This window comes from Hippopotamus amphibius, chromosome 3 (genome assembly GCF_030028045.1).
Source record: "Hippopotamus amphibius kiboko isolate mHipAmp2 chromosome 3, mHipAmp2.hap2, whole genome shotgun sequence".
In the NCBI taxonomy this organism is placed as follows: domain Eukaryota; kingdom Metazoa; phylum Chordata; class Mammalia; order Artiodactyla; family Hippopotamidae; genus Hippopotamus; species Hippopotamus amphibius.
In genome coordinates this window covers 48,722,478-48,738,304 of record NC_080188.1, presented here as the reverse complement: position 1 = coordinate 48,738,304, position 15,827 = coordinate 48,722,478, and the positions used below count along the sequence as shown (strand labels likewise).

At 36.4% G+C, this 15,827-nt stretch overlaps 1 protein-coding gene and 1 pseudogene across 1 annotated transcript; one reads left to right on the top strand and one right to left on the bottom strand.

The window, feature by feature from the left end:
* Positions 1 to 2,669: 2,669 nt before the first annotated feature.
* Positions 2,670 to 11,368, bottom strand: LOC130850459 (survival of motor neuron protein-like). The gene is made up of 3 exons (XM_057730034.1): positions 11,007 to 11,368; positions 2,969 to 3,855; positions 2,670 to 2,887 (listed from the first exon to the last, which is right to left on the bottom strand). The coding sequence occupies exon 2, from the start codon at positions 3,792 to 3,794 to the stop codon at positions 3,111 to 3,113; it is 684 nt and encodes a 227-aa protein (XP_057586017.1). The 5' UTR covers positions 3,795 to 3,855; positions 11,007 to 11,368; the 3' UTR covers positions 2,670 to 2,887; positions 2,969 to 3,110.
* Positions 3,793 to 14,919, top strand: LOC130848446 (solute carrier family 25 member 16-like; annotated as a pseudogene).
* Positions 14,920 to 15,827: the final 908 nt, after the last annotated feature.

The window sequence follows — 15,827 nt, the reverse complement described above, 5'->3', positions numbered from 1 at the left end:
AGGTACAAGAATGACAGAGAGTCTGGAAAAGATGAACCCAGACACCACCAAAATATATCATAATTAAAACAGCTAAAGTTAAAGAGAGGATCCTAAAGGCAGCAAGAGTCACATACAAAGGAACCCCATAAGGCTATCAGCTGATTTCTCCACAGAAGCTTTGAATATATCATCACCCCTTTCTGGCTTGCAAAGCCCTAAAAGGGAAAAACCTACAAATTAGGGTACACTGCCGAAAAGAAAGATAAAGAACTTCTCAGAGAAACAAAAATTCTAAGAACTCAGCAATACTAAACATACCCTAAGAAAATGCTGAAGGATCGTCTCTTAAATGGAAAAGAAGTAAGAATATACAGGAAATTGAAAATCCCAATAGGAAAACCAAATATATAGTAAGGATTGAAGATCACTTAACACATTATTGACCAGAGACATATTAATTCATTTTTTGTTACCCAAACATTATTGACTGGAGATGTATCAAACGTTTTTAGAGAGTGACACAATTAACATCACCATGTGAAGTTGTTAGAGTTTAAGATTGATCAAAGATTCATTATACGACTTATGATTGTTATCATTCACATTTTGCTCTATTATTAGGTTTTTGTTCCAACATTGTGTATATTATAAACGCATTTTCAAAAATGATGCATCGTGAAATTTTAAGTGTCCAAGCAAAACATATGCTAGTGTCTCAGAAGATGATAGTTCTGATTCAGATGATGTGAATATTAGACCAATAAACAGGCAAAAAACCTTACTGATTGGTTCTGATACGCATAGTGAAAGTGAAACTCATAGTGATGGAGAATGCTCCTTTGCTTCTACAGAAGAGCAGATTGAAGACATTTCATGAAAATTAGAAGACTTTACAGGTGTGTCAGGTGTAACTATTGAATGTAATAACATGCAAAGTGTTAGTGAAATAACAGAATTAATTTTTCATAACAACTTTTTCAAGTTGATGGGACCAATTAGAAAGTCACGTTGGAAAGAATATTGGTTGACTGATCTCTTACTTGAAACACTTATCTTTCCAAAGATTATGACAAGAAGGTTCAAACAAATAATGACATTTCTTCAATTTAAGCATAACTTGAAAATTCCACTTCCTGTAGACAGAATTTCAAAAGTGAAACCTCTTTTGGATTATTTTCTACCAAAATTTCAATCAATCTATATACCCAAACAAGAGCTATCACTTGATGAGGCAATGATAAAGTGGAGAGGATGACTCAGATTCACAACTTATAACCCTGGAAAACTTACAAAATATGGAACTTTGGTCAGGATTGTTAGCGAAAGAGAAACTGGATTGTGTGCAACCTTAAGATTTACATGGTGAAGGAATGAAACTTCAAGAAACAATATTATTGGTCTGACAACCTCATCTTGGTTCATGGCACCATATTTGCCAAGACAGTATTACATCAGTGTGTCCACATCTGAAATATTGTTGAAAAACAAAAACAGTTTTGGGGACTGTAAGAGAGGATCATGGTTTATGAAACCAATTAAAGGAGAAATCTAAAAATCTACAGAGGGGAGAAATGGCATTCGTATGGAAGGAAGAAGTGATTCTTCTTATATGGAAATACAAGAAGCTAGTCAGCATGGTGATAAGTATCCATGATGCCTCCATAGCATCTACAGGAAAGGAAGACAGGAGGACTGGCCATCAGATAACTAAGCCCACTGGTATATTAGACTATAATAAACATATGAAAGGAGTTGATCAATCCAATCAATATCTGGCAAACTTCAATATCCTCTGGAAAACTTGAAAATGGTATAAGAAAGTGGGTTTCTTTTCTTTTTTTTTTTTTTTACAAGAACAGACACATAGCTTTTACTAATTTAGTTAAAAACACTGAACATTTTTCTTATGTACTTTTCAAACATACAGAAAATAGAAAAAAACAGTACAATGAACAACCACATGAACACCACTTAGATTCAATAACAGCCACATATGCTTCACGCACACACGTATACATCTTGCTAAATCATTTAGAAACGTATTACAGACACTATAACACTTCACTTCTAAGTACTTTAGTATGCACATTTAAAGACATTCTTCTAGAAACTACAATGCCCTTATCACAGCTCCTAAAATTAGCAATAATTATCTAAAATCATGTAAAATGCAGTCCATATTCAAATTTCCTCAACCCCCAAGTCTCTTATAAATGGCTTTTCAAAACCAGGGTCTAATGAAGGACACCACATTGCATTTGGCTGTCATATCTCAAGTCACTTTTAATCTGGGATAGTTACCCACTCCGTGTCATTTTCTCTTTCATGACACTGACTTTTTGAAGAAAGGCCAGTTATCTTCTACAACATCCCACGTTCTGGATCTGTCTAATCATTTCTTTTGTGGTGTCATTTAACTTGTTGCTCTATCCCCAGTATTTCCAGTAGATCTGAAAGATTTGTTTAAATTCCAGTTAAACTTTTTTGACCAGAACACTTCATAGGTAATATAGTGTATTTCATTCTGCATCTCAAATCAAAAAGCAAATCTGACTGCAGTGATGCAAACTTTCATCTCTGATTCTAAGGATCTCCTTATTATAAAGGTATGTTTTCCTTTCCATACCACCAACCAACAAGTATTTGCTGAGATGATACTTTGACATCATGCGAATTCTAGAGGGGATTGTAGATCAATCTTTTATCAAATAGTTTTTGCATCAAAATGTCTTTAATATTGTTTTACACTAACTTTTCTACTTTTCAATATTTCAATTTTTAAACATATATTTTTTGCAAACTATAAAATTTATTAAAAAAAGCAAGATTCTCTTTTATAACGATGGCAGACTTACTCCTTAATTGAAATGTGAGCACCTTCCTTCTTTTTGGCTTTGTTTGAAACCTATGAACTGGGCACTATTCCAGATGCTAGAGATTCGAGGTTACGAGACAGACAAGGTCCCTGCTCCCATGGAGCTTACACTCATATAGTAACCAGTATGATAACCACTCATGTACCAAGAGATTAACATACTTCCCAAAGCATCAGTATCATCCAGAGAATCTGGACATAGGGGAGGTGGTGGGGGAATTATTGGAGGTCCAGAAGGAAATGGAGGCAGCCATCATGACAGTAAGTGTGGTGGTGGTGGTGGTGGTGGCGGTGGGCCATTGAATTTTAGACCTGGCTTTCCTGGTCCCAGATCTGGTCCTGGCATATGGGGTGGTGGAGGGAGAAAAGAGTTCCAAGGAGCAGCTTTTGATTTGAAGTTACTTGGTTTATTTACAGGAGACCTGGAGGAGTTCTCACTTTCATCTGTTGAAATTTGACTTTCATTTTCATTCTCCTGAGCATTTTCTTCTATATTATTAGCTACTTCAGAGGTTGGAGAAAGTAGATCAGACAGATTTTGCTCCTCTCTATTTCCATATCCAGTGTAAAGCACAACACAGGTTTCTCTCTTAAAATCAATCGAGGCAATGATAGCTGGGTAAACGCAGCCGTCTTCTGACCAAATGGCCGAACATTTGTCACCAACTTTCCACTGCTTCAAGGGAGTTGTGGTATTCTTTCTTTGGCTTTTACTCTTCTTAGCAGGTTTTCTTTTAGGTGTGCCTCTTGGTTTTTCTGAAGCTTCGGAAATGTCACCATTCTTTAGAGCGTGCTTAAATGAAGCCACAGCTTTATCATAAGCTTTTATCAATGCTGTATCATCCCAAATGTCAGAATCATCACTCTGGCCCGTGCCGCGCCGGAACAGCACCGAGTCCTCCGGCTCTGGGACGCCGCCGCCTCCGCCCATCGCCATGGCGAGCTTGCTGCCGGGTGCGCAGCGTGGGCTCCGTCCCTCCCGAGTAGAAAGTGGGTTTCTATTTAAGTAATTACAGTTTATTCAATGTATTTAAAATTATTGTAGCCTTAATGCACAGAATAAAATGACTTACAAGCAATTTTTGTTAGCAGTAGCTAGAGAATGGGTAACTGACCATTCTGGTGAATGTAGTGGTAGTCCTACACCTGGTCCTTCTTGTGGCATTCTAAAAGAGCCCCCTGCAAACATCCACCTTGCTGACTATCAGGTGAAATAAAAGAATATATTCTAGAGGAAATAATACCCACAAGACTTTTTAAAAATGCCACCAGAAAGTGTAGAGTTTGCTCTTCCAGGAGAAAGCACAGTGAAACATGATATATTTGTAATAGATATTCTGTTCCCCTGCACAGAGGTGCCTGCTATCATGCCTATCACACTCTAACAAAATATTACAATGCTTTAGTAAGACATGTACAAAATTTCAAATAAATATATTAAGTGCAAAAAAAGTTGTTGATATTTACTCAAACGTGGGTGTTTCAATATTCACTTACATAACAAATCACCAGGCGTAGGTATTAGTTTCTGCAAAAATCCCTCAGTCAATAATGTGTTAAGTAAGCCAGTACATAGATTGAAAGACAAAAAAATATTGTAATAGCAACTAAACACTAAAAGGATAAACATGAAGATATAAAACATGGCAGCAGAAACAAAAATTGTGGGGGAGGAGAGTAAAAATGTAGACCTTTCAGAATGTGTTTGAATTTGACTGTCAGTTTAAAGCAAGTAGGTATAATTATGGGTCAACACTTATGAACCCATGGTAACCACAAATCAAAAACCTACAATAGACACACAAAAACCAGAAAGGAACCCAAGCATACTAAAAAAACAAAACAAAACAAAAAAACTCAAACAACAAGAAAAACAAAAAGAAATGAATATCAACTCAATGATGGGTGATGACTTAGGGGGTGGGAAAGGGAGGGTGGGAAGGAGTCGGAGGAAGGAGGATATGGAGATATATGTATAAATACAGCTGATTCACTTTATTGTACAGCAGAAACTGGCACAACAGTGTAAAGCAATTATATTCCAATAAAGAGCTTAAAAAAAAAACAGAACTACAAAAACACCTGGAAAACAGGTAATAAAATAGCAATAAGGAGATACCTATCAATAATTACTTTAAATGTCAATGGTCTAAATTTTCAAACCAATAAACATAGGGTGGCTGGCTGCATTAAAAAAAAAAAAAAAGACCCTTCAATATGCTGCCTACAAGAGACTCACTTCAGGGCAAAAGACACAGACTGAAAGTGAGGCGATGGAAAAAGATTTCATGCAAATGCAAACAAGAAAGTAGGGGTAGCAATACTCATATCAGACAAAATAGACAAAAGCTATAAAAAAGACAAAGAAGGGCATTATATAATAAAGGAATCAATACAAGAAGAGAATATTACACTCTTTAACAAATATATGCCCAATACAAGAGGACCTAAATATATAAATACTGACAGACATAAAAGGAGAAAATAATAATACAGCAATAGTAGGAGACTTTAAATATGCCACTGACATAAATGGACAGATCATCCAGATGGAAAATCAGTAAGGCAACAGTGGTCTTACATGACACAATGGACCAGTTGGACTTAATAGATATCCAAAAAAAGCAGGATATACATTCTTCAAGTGCACATGGAATGTTCTCCAGGATATATCACATCCTAGGGTCACAGAATAACCCTCAACAAATTTAGGATGATAGAAATTATACTAAGCATTTTTATGACCACAAGGGTATGAAACTAGAAGTCAACTACAGAAAAGTTGGAAAAGTACAGACTACACAACATGCTACTGAAAAACCAATGGGTCAGTGAAGAAATCAAAGAGAAAATACATCAAGACAAGATACCTATCAATAATTACTTTAAATGTCAATATACTCTTTTTCAAAGAGAAAATACATCAAGACATAAAAATGGAAACAAAAGCTTCAAAGATCTGTGAGATGTAGCAAAAGCAGTTCTAAGAGAGAAGTTCATAGTAATTCAGGGCAATATAAGCTACCACCTAAAAGAATTAGAAAACAACAAACAAAGCCCAAAGTCAGCAGAAGAAAATAATAGAGATCAACAAGAAAATAAAGAAAATAGAAATGAAAAAAACCAATAAAAGAGATCAATAAAACCAAGAGCCGGCTTTGGGAAAGATAAAATTAATAAACCTTTAGCTAGGCTTACAAAGAAAAGAGAACCCAAATGAACAAAATATGAAATGAAACAACTGATACCACAGAGATACAAAAAATCATAAGATAATAGTATGAACAGTTGTATGTCAACAAACTGGCAACCTAGAAGAATGTACGAATTTCTAAAAACATACAGCCTGCCAAGACTGAGTCAAGAAAAGACAATTTAAACAAATTTATCACTACAGGTGAGAATGAGTTTGTAATTTTTAAAAAAAGGCCCTGCCTGCAAACAAAAGTCCAGAACTGGACAGCTTCATGGGGAATTCTACCAAACATGTAAAGAACTAATATCTACCCTTCTCAAACTATTCCAAAAAACTGAAGAGGGGGAAACACTCCCAAATTCATTCTGCAAGACCATCATCACCTTGATACCAAAACCACACAAAGACACTACAAAGCTATTGGTTTGTAATTTCCTTCTTTTTTTTCTGATGAATATAGCTGTAAAAATCCTCAGCAGAATATTAGCAAACTGAATCCAACAATACATAAAAAGGATCATACACCATGATCAATTTGGATTCAGCCCAGAGTCACAAGGATGGTTCAACATACACAAATCACTCAATGTAATACACATTAACAAAAGGAAAGATAAAAATCACATAATCATCTCAATAGATGAAGAAAAATTATTTGACAAAGTTCAATATCCATTCATGATAAAAACTCTCAAAATGGGTATAGAGGGAACATATCTCAACATAATAAAGGCCAGTTATGACAAACCCATAGCCAACATCATACTCAAGAGTGAAAAGCTGAAAGCCTTCCCTGAAAATTCAGAAACAAGACAAGGATGTCTACTCTCACCACTTCTAGCACTTGGAAGTCCTAGCCATAGAAATCAGACAAGAAAAAGAAAATGTATTCAAATTGGAAGTGAAGAGGTAAAATTGTCACTATTTGCAGATGACATGATACTCTATATAGACAACCCTAAAGTTTCCACCCAAAATCTATTAGAATAAATCAATTCAGCAAGGTTGCAGGATATAAGATTAATACAGAAATATGATGTGTTTCTATACACTACAGTAAGTCCCCCAAATACAAATGAGTTCCATTCTGAGAGTGCATCCCTAAGTCCAATTTGTAAGTCCAACAGAGTTAGCCTAGGTACCCAACTAACACAATTGGCTATATAGTACTGTACTGTAATAAGTTTATAATACTTTTCACACAAATACACAAGAAAACAAAAAATAAAACATTTTTAATCTTACAGTACAGTACCTTGAAAAGTACAGCAGTAACAATTACATCACCGCTGCTTTTATGCTTGCTTCCAGACATCCTGGGCTTGAAGTAAAGATACTGTACTACTGTACTCTACATAGTACTGTACAGTAAAGTACACAAAAGCACAACCACTTGTAGAGAATGCATGCATGTGACAATGTACACCAGACATGTGAACTAATGTGATTGGACATGCAAACGCACATTTGCATCTTTGAAAGTTCACAACTTGAAGGTTCATATGTAGGGGACTTACTGTAATAATGAAATATTAGAAAAAAATTTTAAAAATCCCATTTAAAATTACATCAAAGGAAAAAGACCTATACTCTGAGAAGTATAAATCAGTGATGAAAGAAACCAAAAATGATTCAAAGAAATGGAAAGATATCCTATACTCTGGGAGTGGAAGAATTAACATTGTTAAAATGGCCATACTATCCAAAACAAGCTACAGATTTAATGTGACCCCTATCAAGATGCCCATGACATTTTACACAGAACTAGAATAATCCTAAAATTTATATGGAACCATAAAAGACCCCAAGTTGCCAAAGAATTCTGAGAAAAAAAGAACAAAGCTGGAGGTATAAGCCTACCAGACTTCAGACTATACTACAAAGACACAGTAATCAAAACAGCATGGTATTGGCACCAGAACAAACACATAGATCAATGAAACAGAATAAAGAGCCAGAAATAAACCCACACACCAATGATCAATTAATCTATGACAAAGGAGGCAAGACTATACAATACAGGAAGACGGCCTCTTAAATAAGTGGTGCTGGGAAACTGGACAGCCAGCCACGTGTAAAACAATAAGATGAGAACATTCCCTCACACCATATACAAAAATAAACCCAAAATTGTTTAAAGACCTAATGTAAGACCCAAAACCATAAAACTCCTAGGGGAAAACATAGATGGAACACACTGACATAAATCATAGAAATATTTTCTTGAATCACTTTCCTATGGCAAAAGAAATAAAAGCAAAAATAAACAAATGGGACCTAATTAAACTTAAAAGTTTTTGCACAAAGGAAATCAGACAAAATGAAAAGACAATCTATGCAATGGGAGAAAATATTTTCAAGTGATATGTCTGACAAGGGATTTACAAACAGCTCATACAAGTCAACAACAACAACAACAAAACAACCCAATAAAAAAATGGGCATAAGACCTGAATAGACATTTCTCCAAAGAGGACATGCAGATGGCTAACAGGCATATGAAAAGATGCTCAATGTCACTAATTACTAGAAAAATGCAAATCAAAACCACAAGGAGGTATTACTTCATACCAGTCAGAATGGCTATCATCAAAAAATCTACAAATAACAAACGCTGGCAAGAATGTGAAGAAAGGGGACCATCCTGCACTATTGGTGGGAATGTAAATTGGTGCAGCCACTATGGAAAAGAGTATGGAGGTTCTTTAAAAAACTAAAAGTAGAACTACCATATGATCCAGCAATTCCACCCCTGGGTATGTATCTGAAAAAAATGAAAACACTAATTCAAAGAGATACATGCACCCCAATGTTTGTGGCACCACTATTTACAATAGCCAAGACACAGAAGCAACTCAAGTACCCACCAACACGTGATGGGATTAAGAAAGTGTGGTGTATATGCAAAGGAATATTACTCAGCCATTAAAAAAAAATGAAATACTGCCATTTGCAGCAGTGTGGATGAACCTAGAGAGTATTACACTTAGCGAAATAAGTCAGAAAGACAAAAGCTATAAATACAATTTATATGTGAAATCTAAAAAAATACATACTCACAAATATAGAAAACAAACTTGTAGTTACCAAAAGGGAGAAGAAAGCGGGGAGGGAAAAATTAGGAGTATGGGATTAACAAACTACTATATATAAAATAGATATGCAATAAGAATATACTGTATAGCACAGGGAATGATACCCATTATCCTGTAATAACCTATAATGAAGTATAGTGTGCAACTAAATCATCATGCTGTATACCTGAAACAATATTGTAAATCAACTGTACTTCAATTAAAAATAAATAACAACAAAGGACAGTAATGGATTACAATTCATTGAATAAAATTGTAGAAATACATACCGATATAAACATATGAGAGAGAAGGAAATGCTTTCCCTTACAGTTGAATATTAACTAATAAATGTAGAAGAAATGAGGAAAATACCAAACCATTTGGCAACCCTTACAATGCTGATTGGATCAAGTGGGAATTATCAACAGATGTTAAGACTGGCAGGTAGAAATCTGAAACTAGGCCAATATCCCATTTCTTACTAGAAATCTTCCCATAAAATACTTCTCAATTACAAAGGGGGAAATACAGGCTTATCCACCTGTAAATTCAGACACCAACTTAAGCAAGTGATCAAGGATAACATAAATAGCAGTGGGGTGGGTCAATGTCATATGCCTCCTGATGTGATACACTGAGGAGAACACAGCATCACTTCTGGACAGTAGTTTTCTATCAGTGTTGACATCCTAATTTGGATGGTTGCATCGTGGCTTTATAAATAAGTCAGGGTCTTTGTGTTCCAGAAACATATACTAGATTTAGAGGTGAAAGGGCATCATGTTAGCAACTTGTTTTCAAGTGGCTCAGAAGATAAATAATGGCAGTAGATATTCATGCAGAGCAAATACATTAATAACTGGGGAATCTTGATGAAGGGGATATGGCAGCACTTTACTGTCACTGCAACTTACTTTTCTGTACGTTTGAAATTTAAAATTTTACTGAAATACCTTTTTAAAAATCATGCTTATAATATAAAATGGTTTGATGATTGGCATTTTGGCAAAGAGTTGGAAAAAACTCCATAGGTTTCTAGGTAGAAAAGTAGTTAAAAGTGCTGTTTCTTATGGAGGGCTTTGTCACTATCAAATTTTAAAATGCATGTACACTTTGACCCAGTAATTCTACTTTTAGGAATTAATGCTACAGATATATACACCTATGAATATGGGATATACTTCAAGTTACATGAAATGCAAATAACAAGTACAAAATTATGTGAATATACAACATTTGAGTGGAGAAGAAACCATACATACATGTTTACGTATAATTACTGATAATATCAGAATAGAAAAGAAGCTGGGTGGCTAGGTGAAGTGGTAGGCAAGATACTTTGCCCATCATTCTAAAAGTTAAAAAAAAAAAAAAAAAAAGCACAGATACAGGGGAGGTGGAGAATTGAGGCTATTTTTGGAATTGGTCTTAGATTCTACCTCTTCCTAGGAGGAACCACAACTTCCCCATCCCTGAATCTGGACCTTGGCCAGTTGAATATGGTAGAACTGAGAGTATACCAACTCCAGGTCTAGGTATTAGACCCATGAAGTGCCATGAGAACTTGCCCAGAGAATCTGGTTGGAAGATGAAATACATAGAATAGAGCCAGTAACACCAGCTGAGACCACTCTAGACCAGCCAACAGTAAGCCAATCACCAGAGTAAGCCCAACCAGGACCAAATGAATTGCCCAGCTAAACCCAGCAGAACAAACCAGTGGACCCATAGTCTTGTGAGTATAATAAATGGTTGCTTTAGGCCACTAAGTCTGGGGTAGCTTTTTAATGCAGCGTTAGTGTGGCAATAGATTATATCCAGCATCAACCCCTTCTTATTGGGTCCACTGTGAGTCTTGGTGTCTAACAGAGCTTACCTTCTGCTACAAACCTAGAAGTCCAAAGGTATGTTCAACTTCTCCTTGTCGTCTTGGCAACCGGGCATGGGCCCATGACCTGGGCGCAGTTAATCAAGTGCTTGCATATGAAACTTTGAATCCACTTTGCTGCATCCACTAATTAAAGTGTCAAAATTCTGCAGTGTCCTTATTTCTTGGTGTTGCTTGTTCCAGATATATTGATGGTGGAATTGCCAGCTATGTGAAGTCTTAGAACTGATGTCTGTATCTTTAGTTGATTTTTGTGGGGAGTTTTCAGCTCTGCCTCTATTTATACATTTTCTGAGCCTGATCCTTCTGCTCCTGAAAATGAGAAGGTATTGGGTAGTTCATGGAATTAAGTTTATTTTCTGTTTACAGGGACCAGTGGGCCATTTTGTTTTTAAGTTGAACGTCATTCATTTAGACTTTTGGAATTGGTTAGTCAGGAATCTGCTGGTGTGGACATAGAATAGAGCTTCACATTGGTGAAGTTAGAGAAAGAAGGCAGGGGAGAATTTTAGGAGTGAGGATGGTATTAATGTGCCTCTACATTATTCCCCTTCGAAACAAGTAAAGAGATTAGCTCAGTATATCTCAATTACTATGATACAGTACAAGCAAAATAGAGATCATTCATTGCGTGCCTTTGCACTGGAAATAAATTACACCAAGACTCAAGTCCTAGCAACATTTTACATTAGGAATGACCAGGATTCAATCTTTGAACTTTATCCCTAACCTATTACTTCCTTAGGTTTGTGGTTTATAAGTTTTGACCACTCTCACACTGTCCTGAAAAGAAATTTAATCCCAAGTATTAGTATACTTAAATGCCTTCTATTGTCCCTGAAAAAGTGCCTTGGATATGGACATATCAAGTAACTCAGGAAATCTCCAATCAGACAAGAAACTGGATAACTACCAATTTTCCCATCTCTTGGCTGACTTTTGTCTCCCAATTAGTTTGAGGCTCAACAGAACTAGGACCCTGGCTAAGTTACAGCTGGCATGGATTCAATCTTTAAATCTCTCACATGTATCATGTCTCATTCCATAGTTTAGGCCCTCATCTCTCATCTAGATGATTACTGCAACGTGAGACAAGATTGGAGGCAGAGAGACCGAGTTTTTAACAGGGGACAGGCCTTTTGTGATTTGGTCTTTGTTTCTTCCCACCACAACTCCTGCCAATCCCAGGATAGAAAATAGACATCTGCCTGGTTGTGCCAATTATTATCAGAATGCCGAGCACTTACATGCTGTTCCCTATGATAACCATGCCCTCCCCACTTGATAAATATCTACTCATCCTTCAATTCTCAACTCAAGCATCACCCACCATGTCCATCTGCAAGCAGAGCTGACTCTTCACCTTCTCCTGCAGCCATGCTATGCTCCCTACTGTGGAGCATTGGTTTCCTGGTTGTCTCTGCCATTATTCAGAGTTCTTTTGTATCCCCATGACATAGGTTATTGTATTAGAGTACTCAAATGATGCCTATGGGCAGCCTTGGACAAACAGCCAAGAAAGAAAGGAAGAGAGAGAAAGAGCAAAAGAAAAATCAAGGGAGGGAGGGGGAGGGAGGGAAAGGGGAAGAGAATAGAAAAGAGAAGAAAATAAAAGAAAAGAGAAGAATCTGAAGCCCCAGAGGCTCAATTCGCTATTCTACAAAAAAATTGTAAATGTTCATCCTGCCAGCAAAAATGTCCCTGACGTTTAAGAATGATACTTAGTGAAAGAGTGACAAGATAAAAATGCATGACAATTACTGCCTTGGACTTCAAAAATTATTCTCAAGAAATCTATCAATCACGTTAGTAAGAGTCCTTTCTTCCTTATTAACTATATAAGCTGAAAGGCTGGCAGGGTTTCATGGAAATTTTATGATCACTGGCGTCAGTCATGGTTTAAATCTGGCCTTGGATAAAGTTCTTGCCCTCTGGATCTCAGTTCCTTGAATTGAAAGGATTGTATTGCACTGCTAGGAATCTTTCATATATATATGTGTGTGTGTATGTGTGTATATGTATATATGTATACACATATATATACACAATATACATGTATATATGTATCCTTAAATAGTTTTGTAACTTTTCCAGAGAACAGGCTTACAGGAGCTAAAAACTGGGCACAACCAAGATTTTCATTACATGGAAAATGTTAAAAAAAAAAAAAAATCACGATGTCTGTACTATCCAGTTTTATACAGCATTTAAAAAATATTGAAGCGTAATTGTATGTCCTGACTTGGAAATCTGTCCATGTCCTGTTTAGTGGGAAAAAATAATGAACATGTGCAATTATGATCTCACCGATCATTTTGGAAAAAATCTGTATATAAAGAGGTACGTATATGTGCATAAAAGTGCTTAGGGGAACAGTCACCAAAACTAAAGTGTGTAATATATGGGGGGATGGGGGGGCGGGATAGAAGACATTAAGAGAAAAAGAATTTCAATAAACAATTCTACTTTGATTGACATAGTCCATTCAGGATGCAATAACAAAATACCACAAACTGGATAAGCTTACAAACAGGTATTTCTCACAGTTCTGGAATCTGGGAAGTCCAAGATCAAGGCACCAGCAAGGTCACACAGCAACTGCCAACCAAAAATAGTTTACCCAACAAAGTTTTCCCTCAGAAATGAAGGCAAGATAAATCTTTTCATAACAACCTAAGCTAAGGCAATCCATCACCACATTACCTGCCTTATAAGAAATGCTGAAGAAAGTTCAAGTTAATATGAAAGGATGCTAACTACTAATATGTAAGCTCATGAAAATATAGTTACATTTAGAATAATACTATAATATGATGACATATAACCACTTAACTCTAGTATAAAGATTAAAGGACAGACTCTGCCCTGCCTGCCAGGCGGTTGGTGCCCTGTCACTACCCGCTCTGGCCACGGCTAGGGCCCTTGGGTTGTAATTTGGTGACCAAAGCCCCCAAGGCAGCACTGTCTGTGACTAACCCACCTCTAGCGATGCTGCAGGCAGCAGGAGCTGGAGGGCCCACGGCAGACCGAGACTGGCTGTGCTCCTTCCTGGCTAGAGGTGTTGCTGGATGCTGTGCCAAAACAGTTGTTCCTTTGGATCAAGTAAAGGTTTTATTACAAGCTCGCAATCACCACTACAAACATTGGGGAGTATTTTCGGCGTTGTGTGCTCTTCCCCCAAAGGAGGGATACCTTGGATTGTATAAAGGGAATGGTGCAATAATGATCCAAATCCTTCCCTGTGGTGCAATCCAGTTTATCACGTTTGAGCATTACAGAACATTACTACAGAACTGGGAGTTTCTGGTCTGTGCACAGATTAATGGCTGGATCTATGGCAGGTTGAATAGCAATTATCTGTACTCACCCTCTCCACGTGGTTAGAGTATGCCTACCACTCCAGGTGAAAGGGGAACATACTTACACAGGAATTATTCATGCATTCAGAACAATTTATGCAAAGGAAGGTGGTTACCTTGCATTTTACAGAGGCCTGATGCCTGCTGGATTAGGAATGGCTCCACGTGCAGGTGTTTCAATTTTTGTTTTTACTTTTGGTACCTTTCCATGCTCCCAACCTTCTTGGCAGACCTCCAGACTACCCTGTTGTCTTAGTTTTGAAAATTCACATAAACTTACATTGCAGTGATGTTGCTGGAACAATAACACAGATGTATGCTACCCTTTTGATGTAACTCATCGGTGAATTCAATCAGGGACTGTTCTTTCAGGATTTGAAAAGTGCCTTATCATAGAGGTGACTATAAAGTATGTCTGTGGACAGCATGGAATTAAAAAAGATTATGTCGTGGTTTATCTCTTAATTACATTCACTGTTCTTTCTCAAGCAGTGGCTTTTACAGTACATGAACTTATGAAGCAGTTTTTTTGCCTCAACTAAAAAAAGTTGTGATTTCTTTTCCTTAGTAAATTCTTTGAGGGAGAAATAAAATGTTAATTTGGGGGGAGAACATTACTTGAAGGGGAATATTTACACTGTCACAGGAAACCATTGGTATTTTAACACTTGATTTTTTTTTCATTCATCACAAATCAAAAGTGCTTACTATACATTTTGATGCCAAAAGTTATACATAGAACATTGAAAAAAATGTAAGCTGTTGCTGGCTAATCAATAAGGGTTAATGAAACCATTTAAAAGTGTTATTTGGAAATAGAACTAACTTAAAATGGGATTCAAGAGGTTGCCTTTAAGGTTACTTAAAAAACTAAAAATAGAGCTACCATATGATCCAGCAATCCCACACTTGGGTATATATCCAGAAAAGACAAAAACTAAAAGATACACGCACCTGAATGGCCAGCTCTGTTTACAATAGTCAAGATATGGAAACAGTGCAAGTGCCCATCAACAAATGATTGGCTTAAGATGTGGTGTGTATGTATATACACATATATATGTATGTGTGTATATATATATATATATATACACACAATGGAATTATTATGTGGTATATATATACGTAGAATGGAATTAATACTCAGCCAGAAAAAAGAATGAAATATTGCCATTTGCAGCAACATGGATGTGCCATTTGCAGCAACATGGATGGACCTAGAGAATACTATGCTTAGTGAATTAAGTCAGACAAAGAAAGACAAATACTAAGTAATATCACTTATTTGTGGAATCCAAAAATGATACAAATGAGTCTATATACAAAAGAGAAAGAAAAAGTGGAAAGGAAAAGGAAAGGGGACGGTATAAATTAGGAATTTGGGATTAACAGATACACACTAGTACATATAAAATAGATTAGCAACAAGAATTTACTATATATATAGCAC

Excerpts from the sequence above, each read along its gene's own strand:
- LOC130850459 (XM_057730034.1), bottom strand. The coding sequence starts at position 3,794 with ATGGCGATGGGCGGAGGCGGCGGCGTCCCAGAGCCGGAGGACTCGGTG.